The sequence below is a fragment of the Ambystoma mexicanum genome, chromosome 5q (assembly GCF_040938575.1).
Source record: "Ambystoma mexicanum isolate Mex_15411 chromosome 5q, UKY_AmexF1_1, whole genome shotgun sequence".
NCBI lineage: Eukaryota > Metazoa > Chordata > Amphibia > Caudata > Ambystomatidae > Ambystoma > Ambystoma mexicanum.
Genome location: NC_090933.1, coordinates 956,562,987 through 956,586,219, shown reverse-complemented (window position 1 = coordinate 956,586,219; position 23,233 = coordinate 956,562,987). Strand labels below are relative to the sequence as shown.

Sequence of the window (23,233 nt, the reverse complement as noted above, 5' to 3'; positions counted from 1 at the left end):
AGAATCCAGAGAGGCTAGACCAGCAGAGCAGAGCTGACCCAGATCGCTGTGAGCAGAACCGGTGCCTGATTGACCCGCCGAGCAGACAGAATCGGAGTACCTAGCAGAACTGTGCAGAACCAATCTCTTATTTAAAATAATCTAATCCAAACTATTTTAACCTAAGTAGAACAGCCTCCTAGAAATTGTGTCATCTGTCATTTGTAAAGCTGCACGACTGTCGCCTGTCAATTCTGAAGCTGCAAGCTGTCACGTGTCATTTTGAGTTTTACTTTAAATCCGAAAATCTACCTTTATTAAATCGTCCGTATCTCTGGAACCGTTTGGGCTAGGAACGAGATTTAACTTTCCTCTGAAAGCTTAGAATCTAAGCTTTCCAACAAGCCTAGAACCGACGTCCTACTCCTTATTCACGCACTCGCGAAATTTACAGCGATTTGCGATTTTGGCTCAATTTCTCCACTTGTCAAAATAGCAGCTCAATTCTTTCTTTTGTTAAAATCCGTTGCAACTTGGTAATAACTCATAGAGCATTGCTAAAGTGAGCCTGAACTAATACCAACACGCATCTCCCACTCACCCTGAATCTCTAGAGGGAATTAAAATCAGTTGGCACATTTTCCCATCCATTGCCATCACATTTAAAAAGCATTTTGGGCCTGTGTTTCAAACTCCTACCTGTTTCCTCTAAGCTTGCTGGGGGGGAACTGAATTTCGTATTGTATTTGATTGCATTCCTGAGAACTGTGTGCTCCTCTTTCCATCTCCTTCCATTTCTTACATTGCATAGGGGAGGGGGGTGAATCGCCAGAGAAAAAGTGGTTATCTTACCTTTTGCTAAAATCATATCAAGTATTTCTGTACTGCATTTTATTCCTCATTGCTTTTCCCTTGAAATCATAAAAGTATTTTTGCTACTTTATCCATCCTATACTAACTCCTCATTGATTGTAAAGAAGTGTGCTAGTGCCAGATTACCCATTGTTGATCAACATCATATGTCTAAGTGTACTATCAGATATTAATTTATTATAAAGTGTGATATATATATATTGTTTAAATTCTCAAATAAACCTTTTAATTTGCAAAACAAACCTACTTCTTGGCTCAGTGGGGTCAGGGGGATTCTAAGAGGGGGGTGTTATACAAGGGTGGTCATCCAGAGTACTGAACTAGACATAAAAATACATTAATAAGGGTTTTCCTCAGCATCCCAGACTAGGCATTGACTTGGCTGTAGTGTTCATTGAATATCGCTTACACTGGGAACTCAGGTTGCATGGACCTCCTGCACGCATTCATGAAGAAACCCAGAGCACCAACTTATCTGGCGTGATGCAGAAGATAACTCGATCAGGAGGGGAACACCATCTAAATAGGGGTGGGGTGACTGCTATGAATCAGCAGGGTAATAATGTTACTTAATGAATCAGAATTACATACAATTATGCGTGTTATTTCCTTTTTAAAAATAATTTGTGAGTTAAGTTACTCTATTATTGGGTTAGGATGTTTCTTTATTTTGTTCGATTTTAATGTTCAAACTTTTTTATGTGTATGTTATATCATGAACTGTTTACATTTTTGTGAGTATTATCTCTCCAAGATTTTAATGTTCTTGTTTTGTTTGGTGATAATTTTGTAAAGGTTTGTGATAAACCATGTAGAAATAAACAAATAAAAAAAAAAGAATTACATACAATTCAAGTCATTATTATTAACCAATTCACTCTTAGAGTTTTGATGGCATGTACATGTTTTTTTGCAATCTGTATTTCACCTTTACTAGACTCAGCCATGTGCTCTAGTATTACATCATGTATTTATCAGTTACGTCTATGGTGATTAATGCGGGACTCCGCCAGCATCTAAGCACCGGACTGGGGATCGAACCCATGTCCCATGTTGCATGGCATCGTCTCGTTCCCAAGTGGACATTATGGATGGAGTTAATTCAGTGTGAAAGATTACCCCTTTGCTCGTCTGGTACGGAATGCACTGCTTTCTAATCAAGGCTACAGTATCTGATTACTACAAAGGCAGCATAAACATGTGATGGGAATCTGTTTGGAAGCTTGAGGGCTAGTGATTCCCACTTTTTCAGACATAAAAAAATGATGCATTGTAAGCTCTAGAAATGTGGTTTTTATGCCCCCTTTATGTTGCAAAAGGGGTGCAGGGGCTGTAAAGGTGCACGTTCTTGCAAACTTAGAATAATATAGGACATTTGCTATTGTCATTGCTGTAGGAAAGGTGGTGTTTGGCGAACCTCTGGCTGCCGGTCTCGGCACCGACGGTACCCACTATTGGAACAAGGACTGGGCCCACGCTGCAGCCCACGTCATGGGACCCCCTCTTCGGCCTGATCCATCAACACCCGACTTTCTCATGAACCTACTTGCCAAGTAAGAGACACTTTTAAACAAGTCAGACGGTGCACAGTGCAGTCGCAATATGTTATTTGTGGCTTTCTAAAACAATGTCATTACATTAGACTTGAGGCATCTTAACCAGCCAGGGAGAGAAGCATTTCACAAGCTCTTGTCAATGTTTGTAAAACTACCTCTGAGTTCTAGTATTCAAAGCTTCACTCAAAAGCAATCGCAGAGTGAGTCTAGGTTTGAGCTAGAGTTCGAGTGCGTGACTGATCGTGTCAATGAGTGTCTGAGTGTACCTGTGAGTGTGTGTGAATGAGTTTTTATGTAAGTGTATTAGTAATAGGGTGTGTGTGAGTGACGGTGTGATGAGTGTATGTGTGTGTGTGATTGAATGATTGTGTGAGGGTGTCTTTGAGGGAGGTATTGAATGTGTGAGTATGTTTTGCCTGTCGACCTCTCTAGATACTGGACAATGAAACACATTTGGCCTGATTTACAGCGCGTTTTCCTGAGGGATTGCGCCATTGTAAAACAATTTTTAAAAACAAGTCCATTCTATCTAATTGTACCATGCCCTCTGTAAATAAAGTACTGTTGCAACATTGCTTGGCATGTGAAAACTTTGGGAAACAACATTCGTTGATGTGACCACAGAAACACGGAATTCTCTTGCGGAGCAAATTAAAGTCAGGTATTACAGCAAACATTGTGCAAGTGCAATCAGCACTAAGGCAAACATTGCCTGTAAAGACTGGAGGGGGGTGTCTGTACTTCTGCTCTCTATAGGGTAGAGGAGAGGCACAGAGGACCCCAGCCAAGATTCTATATTCGGTAGCTATGGTCGAGCAATCAAGGCCTAGCTTCTCAGGAGGTGATGCAGGCTGGTTCTTAAGTACAGTGTAGTCCCCAATCCCCCACAAAGGAATGTCCACACACTTTATTGGTTAAAACACAGTCTTTATATAATTAATGTTCAAGGTTATGTACACTATCACAATAACTCACTTTGCGCTCAGAAAATCAACAATGGTAAATATATACAGTTCTACAGTGGTGCTACAAATATTATCAGATCTCATTAAAGTGCATCAACTATATTGTCAAAATGTCACACAGATCAATAAAGAGGAAACCAGCAGTAGCGAGAGGAAGGACAGCAAGATGGTTGAACAATTGGCAGAATACTGGCCCCTACCAACTAGGCACAGTTCTGTGTGGAGATCCCCCCAACTGGGCAACCTGTAAAGCAAATATGTATCACAAGCCCAGTCCATATATTGTTCTATGAGTCTTATTTCCATCTACAATAGTTCTACAGCCCCAATGTACCTGGAATTGCAGCGTTCGTCGACGGGAAATCGACGGGCCATCTTGAGTGGCCTCCCTTTAAGGCAGGAGTAATGGGTCATCGAACGTCCAACGGAGAACAGGGTGAACTAAGGTGGTGAAGTGGCAGCTTCTTTCCTAGCGGTGCTCGTCGTCGACGAAGCGTTGGCGTCCTTCAAGGAAGAGGCCTGCGGGGCACCTCGGTGACGATAGTTCTGGACCGCAAAGAGATGATGAAGAACTGTGGCCCAGCAAGGGCGTCAAGTCATCGGCGTCTCTGTGGTCTTTAGGTGGCGGGAAACGCACCGGCGGATGCTCCTCGGCGCGTCGACGGTTGGGCCTTCTCCAGCGGGATAAAGTGGGCGGCGATGCAGATGAGAGCGTCCTTGGATCAAATTAAGTTCTTAGGCAAACAGGAGCACGGCGGCTCCGGTCGGCGACGGCGGCCGTCGACAGTGGCGGATAACAGTCTGGGCGCTTCTCTATGGGATTCCACGGCAGTCCCCGTCTCCAGTCGGCAGCCTGTCATAGGTCTGTCTACCAGGGAGCTTTGGCAAAGATCAGCTGGTGCACGATGGTCTCTCGTAGCTCGGGAAGAGGGTGCCTTACCAGGTCCTCTTTGGGTCAGTCTTTGGAGACACATCCGCTTTCAGATCGACGAAGTAGAGCAGCAGCAAGACTTCTCTTCCAGCAGGGCTTCAAGGTTAAGCTTCACTTTTACTCCAGTTACTTTTCGTAGTGGACTTCAGCTTGCGAACAGGAATTCTAACAGTGAGAGGTCCCCAGATATACTAGTTGATCTCCCATTCATTCTGCTGGGTCACACTCAGGCAACCAATCGGTCAGAAGGGCATTAATGCAGGCAGGCAGCCAATCAGGTGCATAGTGCATTCAGGCCATTCACTTCTCTCCATACACTCACAACAAGTTATGTGTATTGTATAAAGCGCTATATAAGACTCATAAATACAAATACAAATATAAATAAGTACCCATTCATTCAACACTCCACACTGCATTCATACCAGTTTCGGGCAGGGCTGTCTCAGTCATTGTGCCAAACACCAGGTACTATACACCCACAACACAGAATGCGTATTCGTCACACACTCCATTCACCCAGGTCCCAGCCACAGGGGGTACCCACAACATACAGTCACTGGGAAGGCTCCAGCCAGTCTGGCCTGGACTTCACAACAACACCATATCTGTAACTTCCACCCAACAGCCGGTCAGGGATAAGGGACAGAGTCAGGGCTTCCCAGGACTTTGGGAAAACAAGGTAACAGGCAATAGAAAGCAAGAGGCCACGGGGGCCATCTTGTTTCCTATCAGGAGTCAACTGATCCCAATGACAGGCCCTGGGTATCCCAAAATGAAGGATACTCAGAGCACCTCTCAAATTCAGCATGGGGCTGCCATCAGCCCATACCCTGCTCTGTGGGCCACACACAGGTGCCAAAAAACATACACTTGGGGCACAGTGTTGTACCCCCACCCATGGGTGCCAGAAGGGTATCCCATGGGTCTGTTCACCAAACCAAAAAAGAGCTGCACCGCCAGGAGTCCCACATGAACTCCTGTGTGGAAAACACGACAGAACACACGATAAAAAGCAGTAAAGGACAAGGATACGGAGGCCCTGCCCCTCCGATGCATTTCCAGCCTCACATTGCGTGGGCCTGCTTTGCAACGTGTTTTTCACCATTGTAAAAACTTTTCTAACTCAGGCCCATAATCATTTAACAATTTTTTTTAAAAAAGGGCAAAGAGGTACAACTAGGGAAAACACGGTGTGAAAAAATGCACTTTAAATAATATGTTTACACTCGCACCACTACAGTGTTTCTGCAAAAGCGCCCTAAAATTCTAAAAAAACAATAGGCTATGGTTGGGGTTGGTCTAGTCCATTCATAAAAGCATAGCTGCACCCACACGTAGTTATAGTTTTGTCTAAAGGAGTCCCACAATGTCACACATCCGAGGCCACATTAAAGCTATTGTGCAGGTACGGATGTATTTGGGAACCCTATGAAGTGAATTATGTGTATACCTAAAATGCAGCGTATTCTCAAAAGTGTATCATTGAAGGACATGTGTGCAACTGCTAGCAATGTGCGTGCACAGATGAGGCCACGTGTGCACAATCTGCACATGAACGCATATGCACATGAATGGGTGAAATGTGGATAGACTGCCAATTACATACAATTTGCATATGCAAATATGAGTGTATGGCGACGTATTGCCTGGGCAATACATCTATAGAATGAACCATCATCAACCCCTAGTGCATATATGTTACACAACGCCACCATTTTGCCCTGGATATTCATTAACAAAGCAATCATTCTGCATTCCCTGTCTGAATAATGTGTCCGTATTTTAACTGAAGAGATTTTACGAATTAATATTGCGTGATCTTGAGTTACAGGACGAGCCAAATACACTCCCTACCCATCCTTTCTTCAGTCTGTTCAAATCCTCTTGTAACAAATGTGTTTCCTGCAGTAAACATATATCTGCCTTTAGGTCATTCATGTGGTTATTTTTTTTTTCCTTTTTAACAGGTTATTAATACCATTCACTTTCCATGAAACAAAACATAGTTAATCTCTGACCTTATTCTCCATTCTTTCCTCAGATTTGCCATTGCCCCTAGACAACAACAGCCCTGACAATGAAAATACAAAATACAATGAAAATACAAAATAAACTGAATCCCCCCCCACCTTTAAAGGTAATGTTAGTTAGAAGATACAACTGCTTCAATTCAAGAAAAAAAAATTCTGAAGAAGCCCATACCCCCATCCACCCTCCCCAAACTAGAACTCCTCAGTATTCGTATTATAGGTACAATACACTCAGTATTGTACAACATACTCCCCTTTCCCTAACCCCTGGAGCATAATAAAGTATCACAATAAAGACATTATTCAGACTACCCCCTCCGCTATTTCTCCAAGTGACCAAATATATTCCATACAAATTGACGACCTGTAAACAAAGGATTATTTAAACAGTACATTGAAATTGATATTAAAATCAATTACTTACTGAATTGAAAACTGGTTTTGCTGCAAAAAACAATAGTTAGTATCCAACATGTGCAATACACTTATCATATGCCTTACCAACAAATATAAAGGCCAAGCAATGTTAATTCGTTGCAAACATTCCCCCCAGCACATTCACTTGCAAAAAAAAGAAATGTATCAGCCAAGGGTAGAAATGGGTTAACACACTCTAAACAACTCATATTTGAATTCAGAAGCAGCACAGGCATTAACCTACATAAAGTCTTCTAAATTCATTCATCTACAGACAAGAGACTACCTAACTTATTACGGCAACTGGACAAATACATTTCTATGAAACATTGGAAAATTAATAGTTTTAGTGACATCAACACATTCTTATTCAATAAAGTTGTGTAATTCATCCTGGTTATGTTGCTGTAGTTGATTATCTAAAGTTTATAGTCTATAAATAAATTTAAGCAGAGTAATTCAGCTTTACAAAAGACCAGAAATACATTAAGTCCACCTGCTCCCGTGTACTAGAGAATCATATTTTTATGAAATATCATTGTTCAAAATAAAGCACCTTTCCACTGTACTTGTGGCTCAGAAATCTCTGGATGACTCAATAAAGAATTATTTCGGCAGATGATATAAATAATGCCAGACAGAGGCGTGAAAGCATGAAACTTAATCACAACGAGCAGAACTCTGTCACAAATTATGTTTTCACTTCTGTGGCACTCGTTCAGCAATTGCAGAAGGAAAGTGCCTGATTCCCGGAGGCGCTGTTTCATTCCTTTAAAATCTTTTTACAGTTAAACTTCCTGGGGCCACTGCGTGTCAATAGCTCACACCATTCGATATGCAGAAAGCTTGTATTGTGGTTATATTAATGAGATGGCTGGCAGTAACTGTAACGTATACCTGTGAGTCAAAACAAATATGAAAGAAGAAAAGGTGTGAATTAATGAGGTTGAAAGACAAACTTTTCTGTATGGGCAGTTGATTATCTCTCTCGAAGGCCTGTTAACTAATGTAGACTTAATAACGAACCAATAGGTTTCCAGCACCATAAACCATAGATGTTCAACCCTGTGCAAGTTAAAGTTAATCAGGAACATAAAGGCTTAGGTTAGCAATTTAGAATTCAAATGACAGGCGGATTATGCGATGTTGTATAGTCTTACTCTCCCTCAGTTGCATTGCTGGAGGCTGTTAGGAAGGGGGTTGCTGCAGAAGTATTAATTGGTATAGGATCAAATGTTTCTGTGTTGGCCACCACGCATACGTAGCTGCTAATGGCAGAGAGGTGATCCATCAAGGAATGCAATTGTGTGCAGGCATTTGCCCCAAGATAAATCATTGTAATAATAATTTGGCATTTATATAGCAGCTACGAACCCTCAGGTATCTGAGCGCTGCTTATTATTAACCACGGTGTGTGGTGCTCATTTATCGACCTCGGAAGGATGAAAGGCTGAGTTTGGCCCCGCTGGGATTCGAACCTGCGTTAGCAGACTCTGCACCGATGTCAAAGCGAGCGCTCTACTCGCTGTGCCACTTGACCGGCTTGTAGTCTTGTTTAGTCACAGATTCAAGTTTCCCCCGACTTTGCTTGCTGATAAGTGCCATGGACATGGTTTCTCACAGAGTACATCAGGGAATGCCATAATAAGGTCATTCAAATCTTCTTCTTTCTGTCTAGATAGTTCTTGGGAAATAAGCTCAGAGTAGTTATCTCCTCCGGTACCAAACAAGACAATATCGAGGAGGTGGCAGCGGAAGAATTTTCATTTCACTCCTTTAGGAAATTCATGTGGTAAAGGTGGGTCTTTTGAATTCTCTCCTGTTTGACTATTTTATAGGTACAGGTTCCTGTTTGCTCTAGCACCTCATATGGCCCATGCCACTTTGAGACACATTTATTTTCAGATGTAGGTAAGAGGTCAAATACCTTCTGTCATACTGAAAAAGATTTTAAATTCACCTTCTTGTCATAGGTGGACTTCTGTTGGGCTTGTGCTTTTTCCATGTGAGTGTGGAATAAACTCTGGATGAGTTTTAAGTGTTCTCGCAACCGTGTAGCTGTTTTTGACAGGTGAATAGGTGCCTCTTCTCTCTCTTCCCAGGGCTCCCAGAACATGTCTAAGACATCTCTTGGTTCTCTACCATAAAGTAATTCAAAAGGATAGAATCCGGTTGATGCCAGACAGTCTTTCTTACTGCAAATAGGGTTCATGGGATCATCCAATCCCAGTCCTTCCTGTCCTCATCTTTAAATTTTCTCCAAATCATTTTATGGGTCTTCTTAAATCTCTCTTCCAATCTGTCCATTTGGGAGTGGTAAACTAAGGTTCTTAAGGTGGTAATGTGTAGTAATTCCTTGATTTCACCCATACGTTATCTCATGAAGTCGAGTCCCTGATCCATGAGAATATCCTTGGGGAAAGCAACCCTTGAAAAGAATGCTAGTTGGTGTTTTAAAATTTGCTGGGTTGTGTTGTTTCGCATGGGGAAAGCCTCTGGGTCCCGGGTAGTGTAATCAACGATTACGAGAACATATTTATTACCTAGTCTAGAGGTTTCCAACAGTCCAATGATATCCATCCCATATCAGGAGAAAGGGACTTCTGCTATCGGTAAGGGGTTTAGATCGGCAGGTAAGGGAACATGTGCCCTGGTTACTGGCATATTTCACATGTCTGAATGAAATTGTTTATGTCAGCATGGATACCTGGCCAGTAGAATTTCCCACTGTTGCGAGCTTGGGTTTTAGATTGTCCTAAATGTCTCCCTGTCAAATGAGAATGTACAAACTCTAGCACTAACTTACGATGGGTTTTGGGCATTAATAGCTGAGTTTTACTTAGGCCTTCTCTGGAGGTTTCCTTTCTATATTATAATCCCTGTTTCAGGAAGAAAAAGGGGCTCCCCTTTTCTTGTCTTTCTTCCTGTAGGTGCTGGATCATTTCGCTGGGCGAAGGCTAGATCGGGAAGGATTGTAGGTTCTTCTTCCATCTTTGCTTCATTAATAGGTGTTTTATCAGGCTCTCCAAAGACTAAGCTACCTCTCTAAGGTTCCTATAGTTCACTTTCTTCCTTAAAACGGGGAAATAGAGCTTTCCCAAGAATTCCCTGTGCAATTTTGTTCCCCTGGTGTATTTCAAATGGAGTTTTGCCATGGTTCTGTAGGAGAACCTTTATGGTCCCCCGAAAGTCTGGATCTATGACGCCTGCCACAACATATAGACCAAACTTCCAGGCCAGATTTTGGGGTCAATCTTATATTACATAAGTTAGAAATTTAAGTGTAGGGTATTCAAGGATACCCTTTCTGCGACAGTATTGTAGTGCCCTTGTGCACCTGTAGCTCTTGAACTAAGTTGCACTCAGAGTGTCATAGGAGTTTTCCCCATACTCCAAATAAACCATGAAACAAATAGACACTCTCTGAAGTGTGCCACATGTTAATTTAATATTTTTGTTCATGCCCATAGCTTAACATGTGTTTCGGCCCTGGAGCCTTTCTCCAAACCGGACATGTACTATTAAATAATAAACATTACACAGCATCATAACATAACCATATCCCAGAAAGAGAATAAGGGGTTGGATTAGGGAAGGATTCATAAGGTATAGGAAAAACATTAAAGAAAGACTTAAACAGATAGGACAAGGAAAACAAAAAAATTAAAATATAGTTTAGATACTTAATAAGTTTCATGTATCCAATTAGTTAATAAACACATTCCTGTCCTTTGTATTTCCAATAGTGATACCTCAAGGTTTTAATTTATAGCCCATTAGTATCACTACTCGATATTGATTATATAATAAGATGGTGATTCCCCTTCCCAGTCCAAATGCGCAAATCTTCATTTGTATTTCCTACATTACGAAAGATGTTACTGTTTAGTGCCTATGCTTCTTGTTGAACAAAATTCAAAACATGTCAAAAATCACATCTATTACTTCTCACATTGTCACTTGTTTTACTTACCCAAAGCATTGTGATAATGCCTTTGCAATAGTATGTGTTAGTTCTTGTGTGTTCTCATTTTACTCCCCTATGCATGTGTCACATTGTGTCACAATGTGTCATGCATGTCCGGGCAACTGCCATAATTAGCATTGGGGGCTAGATGTACTAAGTAGATAATGGGGGGATAACAAATGTTTAGCACATAAGTGCATTATGTGCATTAGTGGTACCTGATGAATTCTTTTAACAGGGACCGAGGGAACTATCAGGGACAATACAACACACAAGAACTAACCCATACTATTGCAAAGACACTATCACAACGCTTTGGGTAAGTAAAACAAGAGATAATGCGAGAAGTATTTTTGACATGTTTTGAATTTTGTTCAACAAGAAGCATATGCACTAAACAGTAACATCTTTCATAATGTAGAAAATATAAATGAAGATTCACGCATTTGGACTGGGAAGGGGAATCCCCATCGTATTATATAATCAATATCGAGTAGTGAGGCTAAGGACTATGTTTATTAACTAATTGGATACATGAAAATTATTAAGTATCTAAACTATATTTTATTTTTGGTTTTTCTTGTCCTGTCTGTCTGTTTTTCATTACATTTTTTCTTATACCTTATGAATCCTTCCCTAATTCAACCCCTTCTTCTATGTCTGGAATATGGTTATGTTATGCTGTTGTGTAATGTTTATTATTTAATAGCACATGTCTGGTTCTGAGAAAGGCCCCAGGCTTAAACACGTGTTAACCTATGGGCATGAACAATAGTATTAAATGAACACGTGGTGCACTTCAGAGAGTGTCTATTTGTTTCATCAATGTTATATAACAACCTTCAGGGGGTATTAAGACTAAGTATGTGGGAATCATCCCTCTTCTCCCTGGAGGGGATAGTGGCTTCTCTCAAATATCAAACCCAATGGATTATTTTGTGGCGCTAGAGGGGTCTGAGGCTCTGTGACTTAGTTTCTGGAATTTTAGAGTCCCCCTATTTGTCTCAATTGAGTCGCATCCCACCTCTGACACCCTGTGTAGGAGAGGCATGGTATCACAAGTATGACGCTGACACAATGGGTTCAATTTGTAAAACCTTTATTAAATGGTTGGTTTTGAAGAAACTCATATTCTGCCGTATAAGTAAGATGGGAGTAGTCTTGAACATCAAAATAATAAATTACGCAGTCCTAGTAGAGTCTGTTAGATCAAAGTGGCCTAAGATAACAAAAACAAATGCATGCCCTATCTCTTGTACAAAAAAGTGTAAAAAGAAGAAATGTATGCAAAAGGAAAAATCTGTGTTCAAATGAATAAATGCGGTTGAACCAGCTCTCCTCCTCACGTTAGACCTCACTGAGAACACTGTTCCTATAGGCAGGATGACGCACTCTGGCTCGGCTTCCAATAACAGTTCCAAAATGTGGAACGAGGCCCGCCTGGCCTTCCACGTTGAAGTCTTTTATCTTGACTTCCAAAAATAATGTTTCAACCAAAAAGTTCACAAAGGTCCCCCTCGGTTGGGCTCAGACCATTCACCACACAGTTCTCGAAGGTCCCTCTCTGCCGGTCTCCGACCTCTCACGATACAGTTCAACACACATTTGCAAAGGGTCTCCCTGCTCCAAGCTTATTTCACTTTTGGTGTCCCTCTGTCAGGGCTCAGACCACTTTCGGATGCCGAAGGCTTTCGAATGTGCGTGGCTTTCTTTACAGGCCGCTGCAGGACCACTACGACTCAAAGTTTACAGATCAACTTTCACTTATCTCTTCTCTAGGAGTTAAATTTCTTTCTCTCATTTTTGTTATTCATACAATTTATCGCTTCATACAATTTACTTTTCACAGAGACTTTCAAGTGGGCTACTTTCTTTCGCAGGACCACTGCGTTACTTAGTATCGCTATTTTCACAGATGTCTTTTGTTTCAAAGTTCATTCACAGGTCTGCCTTTCCTCGCATTACATTCACACGCATGCAGCCTCCACTTGTGATAAAATGTAGGTACTTTAACACACACCAGTCTTTCAGGTCGTTTGCCAACTCACCGGCTGTGTGCGTCTCTTCTTAGTTTTGCGATTCCCAATTCAAGAGTCAAGTTTAGTACCACAGGCTTGGCCTCACCTCACCCAACTCTGCTGTTCACCTGGGAGGGTCCCTGGCATCTTTGAAACACAATGCAATCTTCACTTGAGGGATCTGGCCTTCTCCACATGTCAGTAGGGAACTCTTGGGGTTTCCGACCCTCTGCTCTTTTGTATCGACCCAAAAGGTCAAATCCAGGAGACCGTACACATGGTTTTCCCGCATTAGCCATATATATAAAATCATAAATCACAAAACACAGAGGGGTGTCCCCTGCACTCCTACTTTGGTATTTTTTGATTTCAGGGGCTGGAGGGGTGTCCCCCGCTGATATGAAAGTGAATGCATGGGACATTTTTAAAAAACAACAAGATCGAATTGGAAAATGCGGCGCAGTGGGCCTCAGCATTTTGCAATTCTATCTTTTCTTCCTAAGTTATTTTAAAATACTTCCCCACCCTTGTCCCATGGTCTGTTGCTCTGCTCCAGTAGGTTTGTCTTCATCCCCTACGATGTGTGAAATTTAATGTTGTTACGCTCAGTCTCCCTCTTCCACGGCCCAGTGTTTGTGTAATCAGGGGGGTTTGGGACTTCAGAGCATTCGAAAACATAGGATGGGTTGGATAAACAAAATAGGGGGGAATACCATGTCTCACCATCGACTGCCTCATCATACCCACTCCCCGACGACCTTTCACCTAGGTGATCTTCCTGCACTGGTCCACCCCCAGGATCTGGATACAAAGGAGATGACTGTGTCCTAGCCACCGGAGAGAGAAAGTTCCCCAAGGACTAGCGGGTGAAACACCCTCTGGTTTCTCACAGTACTCATTGTATAACTTTAAGTTGGTCAGACTGTATATATTTTCTATATAATCCCACTCTTTTAGCTTCTTCATTAACGAGGTGTGAGAGTTAAGGTCAATTTCCACATCAGCTAGGAAACTTTCACAAGTCCTTATAAATTATTTCAAGGAAATATCCAATTCTTCACGAGATACCTCTCTCTGCTTAGAAAAAAGTGTTCTCCTTTGTCTTTTTTGATCATAATACAAAGAAGAAATGTGTTCCATTTATACCAAGAGCACCAATAGTTTAGCCCCAATTCTAAACGTATCATCCCATTAGGCATGGAATGGGGAAGTCTCAAGACTGTGTGCCGAATTTTGCCCTCGAAATCATTAAGTCATTTCCTAATCTTAATTGGTAGCAGCTCCAAGCCATACAAAATATTAGGAGTCACTTTGGCTTTATACATTTATATTAGGTGCATTAAAGAGTAGTAACAAAATGTGGCTTGAATTATCTTCATCTGAGTGATAAAAGACTCAATCCTAGATTCCAATTTCCCTTTAATGAGGCTTAAATGGATCTTGGAGGCTAAACCTAAAATAAACTAAGTGTTCAATTTCCTCTATTCTGTTTCCGTTTACATATCACCTGAGGTTTTTGTACTTTGACTTTTTGTTGTAGATCAAAATACGAGACTTATCAGGATTTATCTCTAGTCTAATCTCGGTGGCATACACCCCCAACCTGCTCTAAACATCTTTGAAGACCAATGGGGGTGGCATCAAACAGGATAAGGTCATCAGCATACACCAAACCACCCTACTTCTAAAGAGCCTAACTTAGGTGGAAATAGAGATGCTTTCTGTAAGGTTATATGGAGGTCAGAGACCTACCGGTCAAAAAGGCTAGAGGCTAACACACACCACTGTCTTAGACCAATTTCAACCAGTACCTCCCATGAGAGTGCACTGCCTGAGTTCAGACAGACTCTTAAGTTATTGTCAGAGATAAACAGCAATAACATATTTCAGAGTCCTAGCAGGAGGCTCCAATTAGATAACTTAAGCCAGAGACTCCCTCTGTCCACCAATTCAAATTGCGGCGGACAGGTCCAGACTTGCTGAGTGGAGTGACTTCCCCTTTTCCTGACATGATTTAGTTTGGCATAGAATATAAATGAATCCATTTAATGTTGGCTCCATTCCCATCCAAATCCAGTTTGTTAAATGCTCAACCTCTTAGTACTTGCCATCCACGTAACCAAGTCTTTTAACACAAAACCTGCTAGCACCTAAGAGAATGTACATATTAAAGATATAGGCCTATACCTTTTTGGGGACATGCTGGCCCCCTTTTATTGATTGGTACTGCTATAGCGCTGCACCAAGAGTCCGGAATGATCAAATCACTTGCCATCTGACTGGAAAGAGTTAACAGGATGGTTATAAACAATTTAACCTTTTCATTTAAAACCATTTTGGAAACGCCACAAGGTTTTGAGTATTTCAGTCTTCCTATGGCAAGCTCCTCTAAATCAAAATTCAGCCCCCAAGGAGACTGGGACATCTCAACAGTAATAAGAGGGAAATTGTCCTTTTTTTTGCAAAGAGGCTATACAAGTGCAGTGCCTAGGTGGATTCCAAAATACATCTTGCTTGGCATGACCTCCAAATACCTCCATTGTTATTCATAACTAAATGCTTCATAATTTTGTGATTAACTTTTATATAGTTATGAATTGTGTGTATTTTATGCCAATTTTTATATTTCTGTTTAATCCTTGTACCCTCTACACGTCTACCCCCAATACCCATTGTAATGTCCCCCGATATTTTTCTCAATTCCAAACACATTGCACTGTTGCAATCTCTCACCACAATATCAAATGAGTGAGTATGTATATTTATAAAGGGGCGCTGCTTCCAGCACTCAGTCCTCACTGAATGTAATGGCCAATTCTTTAAGGTAGCAGAGAAGCATTTAGCTGTACATTTACCACATTTCTCTAGTAACGACCAGCTATTCCAACTCCTGTTTATCATTGAACTAAAACCATTCAGGTTTGAACACAACTGAACCAGCCGAATCGCATGGCTATTGGCTGTACATTTTTTCCATGTAGAGCTTACCACTCTACTCCCCCCCCAAGGCATCTTACATGTTAAAGCCAACCGCGCTGGTCAGTGTAGTGGGCCATACAAAGTGGCTTGACTACGGTGATCCCCAGGAACCTTCCCATTAATTCTAAAGAGATCCCATTTATTCATACATTTCCCCATGTAAGAACCCTAGCATCCCTGTTATTGTGTGTAGTAATTGGGATCAATTTATTCAAGGATCAAATGCTACTTGGATCTTCCAATTCAATTCCTTACTTCGGAGCAAAAATAATTAAATCCCTTGCACATATAACCAAATATGATGGCTGAATAGTCACCCAATTGAATAGGATCTTCTCCAAATCTGACCTTAAATGATCCTCATTTTATAAAATAGGATTGCAGTATAAATTAATCAGTAGTAAATTGTTATCACTTGAATAGGTGGAGAGTTTTACCACAAGGATGTGATCCAAATTCCTCTTAGAATTAAAATAACGGTTAGAACCTCGCGTATTCCAACATAGATAAGATAAAATATGTAAGTTAAAATCCTGGACATACACTACCATTGCATGACAGGGCAGATGGAAGGCATTCCCAGTCATTTTCGTATCTGATGTAACCAGATGCAGCAAACACCTGCATCTGCCCAGCTGAAACAATTTTTCAATGTACATTTAGAAATTTGGAGCTAAAATATTCAAATTCTATGGGGCCCTGAGTGGAATCGATATCAGGGGATTCCTCATCCACCCAGGATACATATGTATCATATCCTCTTTGTTAAAACTCTTCATGCACCACGTTCACAGGTCCCCAAGCAAGTTGCAAAAAAAAAGTGCACTGTACCATCTTTCAAAATAATTTACATCATGTAAATCAAAGTACTGACAACGAGGGAACCCCTTTCAATATGGCCAAGATATATAGCCAAGATCCTTGACCTATTTAAGGGCACTTCCCAATCATCCTGAAAGATGGAACCATGGCCCCACCCCATGGCCCCCCTCCACTCATTTGCGTGAATTTGCGGATGGCCTTCCTCTCTCTCAATAACTCCACCTCTGCAACTGATGTCACCTCCACCCTCGCCAATGGAATTTTCCCCTCTCCTGACTGAACCTCCTTATGTTTTAAACTTGGAGGACTAACATTTACCCCTGAGAATAAGCTAGAACCAACTTTCTCCAGACACTATTCAAGATCATCTTGTTGTTTTCCCCAGGTATTTGCAGAAAAAATATGGCCATATGTCCTTGCTTTTTTTCGCTTTCTTTTTTTTCTTAAGCTCCAAACTCTTCTTAAAACTAAGTCAGGGACTAGTAGCAGATTCTGCCACGTCCTAAAAATGTGATACAACTTGTAGCGTCAGCTGAGAGTCTGGAATAATTATTACTTCAGGAGCCAATCAATTGTTGGAAACAGAATTACAGTCACAATTTACCCTGGCCTGGGAAGCCCCCAGAATATTCCTCAAACATAGTCTAGAGCCTGAACGGCTGTAGGTTAGGTCACTTTTCTGATTTGTTGCTCTTTTTTGTTGTAAAGAAGAAGACCTTTAGATTTTCTCCATACCTCTTTTGTGAGAATGGAGACATTTTCTACAGGGAGTAGCCGGCTGGGAAACTTCTTAGGGGCCTGTGTCTTTGTAATTTGTTGATGGATCATTTCTTTTCTCCAAAGGAGCTGGTTGACTAGTTCAGTCATTTAAAATTCCATTGATGTCCCTCAAAACAACTTAGTGAAAACTCACTTCACGACTAATGTTGTTGTAAAGTTTCACAAGGGCTTGAAAAGCAAGGTGCAGGGCAGAGAAAGAGATGCCTCACAAGGCAGATACAACAGGGTTAATTGTGTTTTCATCCCTTCTGGGTATCGAGGAACCCCTGTCTGAAAATAGATCTTTCAGATTCTCTAGCACTCGGATCACCTGCAAATACTTCAGTGAGGTTCTGTGAGTGCAAGAAGGGGTAGGGAGAGGCACTGACGTTGGTAGATGGAATGTCTAGTTCTAGAATGTGCTCCTCAAAACTCAGACAGGCATTCAATAGGGAGCTATTTGATTGATCAAGCAGGTCCTTTACTGGTGAGGTCACTGGTAGAAGAGCGGGCTTCCCACTTAAAGATTCTTCCACACCACCGCCACGGGCAACACCTGCACCACCTGCTATAAAATGTACGGTTTGTTTGAGGAAAGAATGCAGTGATTTTGGAGCGTGGTCCAGTCGGCGCTGAGGTAATCAAGGGCTGGCAAGCATCCTACCTTGGTAACGCTGAGAAGTCCAACTTAGGACCACAGATCAGAGGTGGAAAACAAAAGTGCTTGTGACTATGATGTAACTCGATAATGGCGTAGTGGCCCCAACACTCTGCACTGCACAGTGTCCTTTGTCGAACTGAAGTCAAACAGTCAAACCGGCATATCCAGAATTGCTCCAGTTTGAGGCTTTGAGCCTCAGGTGCAATTGAGAAATGCTCACAAGCGTCCCCGAAACTGCTCCAGTGCAAAGATGTGACAGTCTGGCCCTGCGTGTGTGGCATGTGGAGTCAACCCTATGGAACTTTAATTGTGGATTTGTGTTTTGGGAGGTTCCCAAAATTGATTTGAGTTATTTCTCTGGTTTGCCCCTTCAGTGTTGATTTAAAGGATTAATGTTCACTGCACAAGAGAATGGTCGCCTTTTCAGCGCTAATTCCTCAATTCAAAAACATAAAATGTCCCTTAGACACAGAAATGTATACAAGAGATAATTGATCTTTTTGAGGGCTCTTTTTAATTTTAATTGTAATATGTCCACTACATTTCATAAGCCAGCATGTTGAAATTACAAGGCTTTGAAAAGGTTCACAGGGATACTCCACCCATTATCCATACGTGAGAAAATAGTGTTACCTGTCACAATAGCGACGGATGCATAAATAATGTGACATTGTATTTTGTATCATTTTAAGGAGTCCTTTGACCTTGTATCCATGTACATGATCCATTGGTATGCGCATAATGACATTATCTTCTTTTTCAGCGACGATCTCAGTGTGACCGGAACCGACAACTGTACCTTCGATACTTGCCAAAAGGCGCTGGGAAAAGACGATTTTACCAAGATACCCAATGGGCTAAATGGCGTGGAGGACAGGATGTCGGTAGTGTGGGAAAAGGGAGTGGTGAGGCCATTTAAAGTCTTTGTACAGTCTGTATTTAAAATACCACACATGACGTGCTGAAATGGTCATCTCTACTGCGTTATCTATCATACGTGCTGCTCATGAGAAAAAGATTCTGTAATAGCGTGTAAAACCATTGGACTGGACCTGATCTGCAAGCAATGTTCAAATGCAAAGTTCTCCACTCACCATGCGTTTACCAGGCTTGAGGACTGTCTGAGGGTGCTAGTCTCTGGTTGGTGTTAACCCTCAGGCCATGAAGCGTGTCAGCCAGAGATAGTGAGGTTTAGTGATACCCCTGCTGTGAGCGGTGATCATTACACACTGTGGAGGTAAGGTGGGGAGCTGGCCACGCAAGTCCGCCAAATGAGAAAGAGAGCCAGGCAGCAGGTGCCTCGTATCTGAGTTCAAATGCAGACCCAACATGGCTAGATATGCATTGAAAACCAGCCAGCTCGTGCACAGAAAACTTTCAAGCGTTAATGAATTTCATTACTTACAAGAGTTACATAGTTAAATATGTACGTTATTGACCAGGTGTAATTTTGTGATTTTATGTATTGTGAGAAAGTTAATGTTCATTTCCAATCACCAGTAGTGGCTAGGATGATATATTAAAGTAGGCATTGTTCCCTAAAAATGCAGTTTGGCACCCACACTGTTAAATGTCCACAGTTAACCGTCACTAAGAAAAAGGGCATAAAAAAAGACATGTCAATTGAAGAACTGAAGAGCATGAGGTGTTGGGCACCATTATGCAGATACTGCAATATGAGGGAGTGTGCCAAGTAACTGGGTCACATAGGGTATTGAGTGCCCACACAGTTAGTGTGTGAGCTTTGTGGTATACCTTGAAGGTCTGTTATGGCTTCCCGACTGCAGGTGATTAGCATGAGGTGCAGGGTCATAGTTATTGTGTTTGGTTCCCAGTGCATGTGAGGGGCTTGCTGTCTGAAGGGTGGTTGCCAGAGAGTAAGAGTATAAAGTTAGATTGCTTAGGTGTGGCTTGGTCGATTTAGTCAGGGTATTCTTTTGTACTTGGCTTGAGTGTGGTCACCTGCTTGTCGGATTTACTTTGGCGTGAGGGGCGGCAGGATGCAGAGTTTGTTTGTTCCCCTGTCATGTGGGTGTGTGCTTTGGGTGGCTTGTGAGGATGTTCTAAGGGTGCTAGTCTTTGGTTGGTGTTACTCTCAGGCTGTGAAGCGTGTTACCTAGAGATGGTGAGGTTTAATAATACCTCTGGTGTGAGTTGTGGTGATTATTACACACTATGGAGATAATATGGGTACCTGGGGCCTATTTAGAGGTGTTGGATTTTCATTTAGGTTGTTGAAGTGGAAATTGTTCTGTGGTTTTACCTCTTCATGTGTTTATTTCTGATTACTGATAAAGGGGGACATGTGTTGTAATGTGCTTTTTTTTCTTCTTTGTCTGATATGGATGAATGGTGATGTAATGAGGTTCAAGATGAATGTGATGCTGACTCCTAGATGTTATATGGGTGTGTGAGGAATTTGACCATCCACACGGTGGGTGTGTGCTCGCTTTGGCTTTTTTGTTTTTGTTTTAAACTTTGAAATGAAATTGAATGATGGTAGATCAACCTCTGGAAAACACATTTTCGTATGCTCACCGCATGACATACATATAGACCTGTGTACTTTGGGTAGACACAGCCCAGAAGCGCTGTCTCTTCTGTCATATTTAGTTGGAATATGACAGCCAAGAGCACATCAAGGCATCTCAAAAGAGGGAGGGCAAAACCTTCCTCCTGCCATGGTCAGCCTAATTAACTAACAGAGGCTCCATGGATCCGCCCTGTCCCTTGCTGGTGGCAGCTTTGCATACTAATCAGAGCTAATTCAAGCAGGCCCACAGGAGGCCTGGTCGCAGGACTGACAAATGACAGGAAGACCCCAACAACCATTGATATGCACTGTGTCAACCTGAAGCCAGCTCCGGCCTCTCAGTATGAAGGGCAGTGACCTGTATTTTCTGGGACTAAGTGTTTACAGTAGGCAACCCCCGCAGGGGGACCCCATTCAGAAGGTCTGAGTATGTGGATTGATGGAGACAGAAAGACTGTTATCGCCACAGCCTAGACTAGAGAGGCCCTCTGATCCACAACAGACAGGAAGATAGGTGGGACTTAGTATTGCATGTTTTCACTCCTTTACCTTTTCTGTTGCAAAGCACTCTTGTAGAGGGGCAGGTAGGTGCTATCCTGCCAGTCGTCACCCCCTCGCCACTGTCATATTAGAACAGTCGGAGAAAAGCTATAGATGGGACTCCTTGCATTGTTCCTATACAGTATTGAGTGTATGAGAGATGTGATGTACTCAGACAGCCATGCAGAATGTACCCTTGCACTGAAAGTTACATGGAAGAACGTCACCTGCCAAGATGTCAGAATGCATCAATGAATATCGTGGATGGACGTTAAAGTGAAATCCGACGAAGACAAAGTAATGTCATGAAGAAGATATATGAACCTATGCTGAAACGATGTGAAAATACTAAGTAATGAAGTAACTTAAGCACTAAGAGTAACATGAACCTGAAGCTAAAGTAATCATACATTTAAACGAAGATGAAGTAGACCAATAACTGTAAATATGCAGTAACGCAAGGTAGAAAGAAAACATATAGAAGCTTGCTATAGAGGATTATATAATGTGGCAAGGACGGGCATATCAGGAAACTGGACGACGGTTCACTTATAGCCAAGCTACCTCAGAAACAGGCAGTGGATGTAAGAATCAGGAGACATGGAAAAACAGCCCTGTGAGAAGAGCCGACGATGAGTCAAGGTTGGCCCAGAACGAAGATGCTCTTTTGAGGTAAAGCGCAGAGCACAAATGTAGTACATGAATAAGCTCTGAATATAGAATATTCTTCATAGATGAAGGAAGATGAAAACATTTATGAGATCCAAACTACTGGAAAATTAAAAGCATGCAAAGTTCATATGAGTTACAGTGAGCAAGTCTCCAGAGGCCAAAAGGATCAGCAGCACCCAGCATAATTAAATTAAATAGCAGTAAATGGAAGTCTGAAATTGACAGGTTCATGGTCCACTTACACATGACTCAGAAGTAAAAAAACAAAGACTATTCATTAGAGCCTCAAAGTAAGATAGTGGTGTGCTCACACTCCCTTGAATGTTTCAGGACAGTGAGCAGAAACAAGGTTAAACTACAAATGAGAGACTTTGGCTTGTGGCCTATCGATGAGAGATAATGGACTAATTGGGAAAATGGGGAGTAGACTGATTGGATTCAAGCACCTAATTTTCGTGCTGCTAAGGAGTCGAAATCCAAGGTTGGGATAGTACGCCAATCAATCAGTGGGGTTGGGGGACAACCTAACAAATAATGTTGCACAAGCTAATCCACTGATGTAAAATCAGTACTATAGAGACTATTTAGAGGTAGTTCAAGACATGCTCTACAGATAAGGGGTAGCCAATGAAGCACTAGCACTTATATGTTCTATAAGTCGACATGTTCCTTCCACCAATCCCTACCCTTCATAGGTTTTGTATTTTGCCACATATAATGTCATAGATGACGTGTATTGAGATATAAGACCTTCACGCAAGCAAACCTATGCGCGAGTGTGTATGCATCAGTCTGATGTTTGTCAGGTCTCCCTTCTTTATTAAACTGAAAATAACGTAGTACTTTGCCATATTCCTTGAGTCTGTCTGGTTATTGGGTTGTGACCATTATTGTAATTCCATCTTGCACAAAAGACGCTTGAAGATGCTAGAGCGCACTCTGCTTATTACCTCATGCATACAGGAGATTGTTGGTGGGTTCTCAGGATTGGTTCATTAAGGTAGGTTTAGCCTACATCAATCACTATAGCCCATTTAGCTGTAAAAGAGGGATGAGCCCCTCTTTTGGGCAGATCATCTGAAGACTTCACAAGGAGTAGCAAGAAGAACTCACCATTGGTCCCTGGCTGAAGGTACAGTCTGCTTTACATCTCCCGCCAGAGAAGAAACGCCAGGACCTCCAAGAGGGAAGAGAGATCCCTCCCCTAAACATCTCCCAGGGAACAGAGGGATATCCTGAATCCAGAAGATCCTCCAGCAGCTCCAGAACTGATACCTAGCCAGCACACAGCATGTCTAGCTAGGCTCCACAGTAAGCTTCCTAGGTGGGAAGTGCCAGAGAGTCTCTGAACCAAACCCAGGACAAGGACTGTGCCTGCAACACTCGCCTCAGCTTTGGGCCATCTGCTTTAAAGGATGACACAAGCCCAGTGAAGAATGTAGGATGAGTGCCTCAACAAGCATCAACCAGCGTCTGCCTTAAAGGACATTTTTCGAGCCAGTCGCACCACTTGAGCTGCAACCGACTG

At 42.0% G+C, this 23,233-nt stretch overlaps 1 protein-coding gene across 1 annotated transcript in view; it reads left to right on the top strand.

Moving 5' to 3' along the window:
• The window catches only part of DPYS (dihydropyrimidinase), a 432,875-nt gene that overhangs the window by 253,868 nt on the left and 155,774 nt on the right, over positions 1 to 23,233 (top strand). The window contains exons 5-6 of the mRNA XM_069621489.1: positions 2,249 to 2,405; positions 18,724 to 18,865. Of these exons, the coding sequence (XP_069477590.1) occupies positions 2,249 to 2,405; positions 18,724 to 18,865 (299 nt within the window). The remainder of the gene's footprint in view (positions 1 to 2,248; positions 2,406 to 18,723; positions 18,866 to 23,233) is intronic.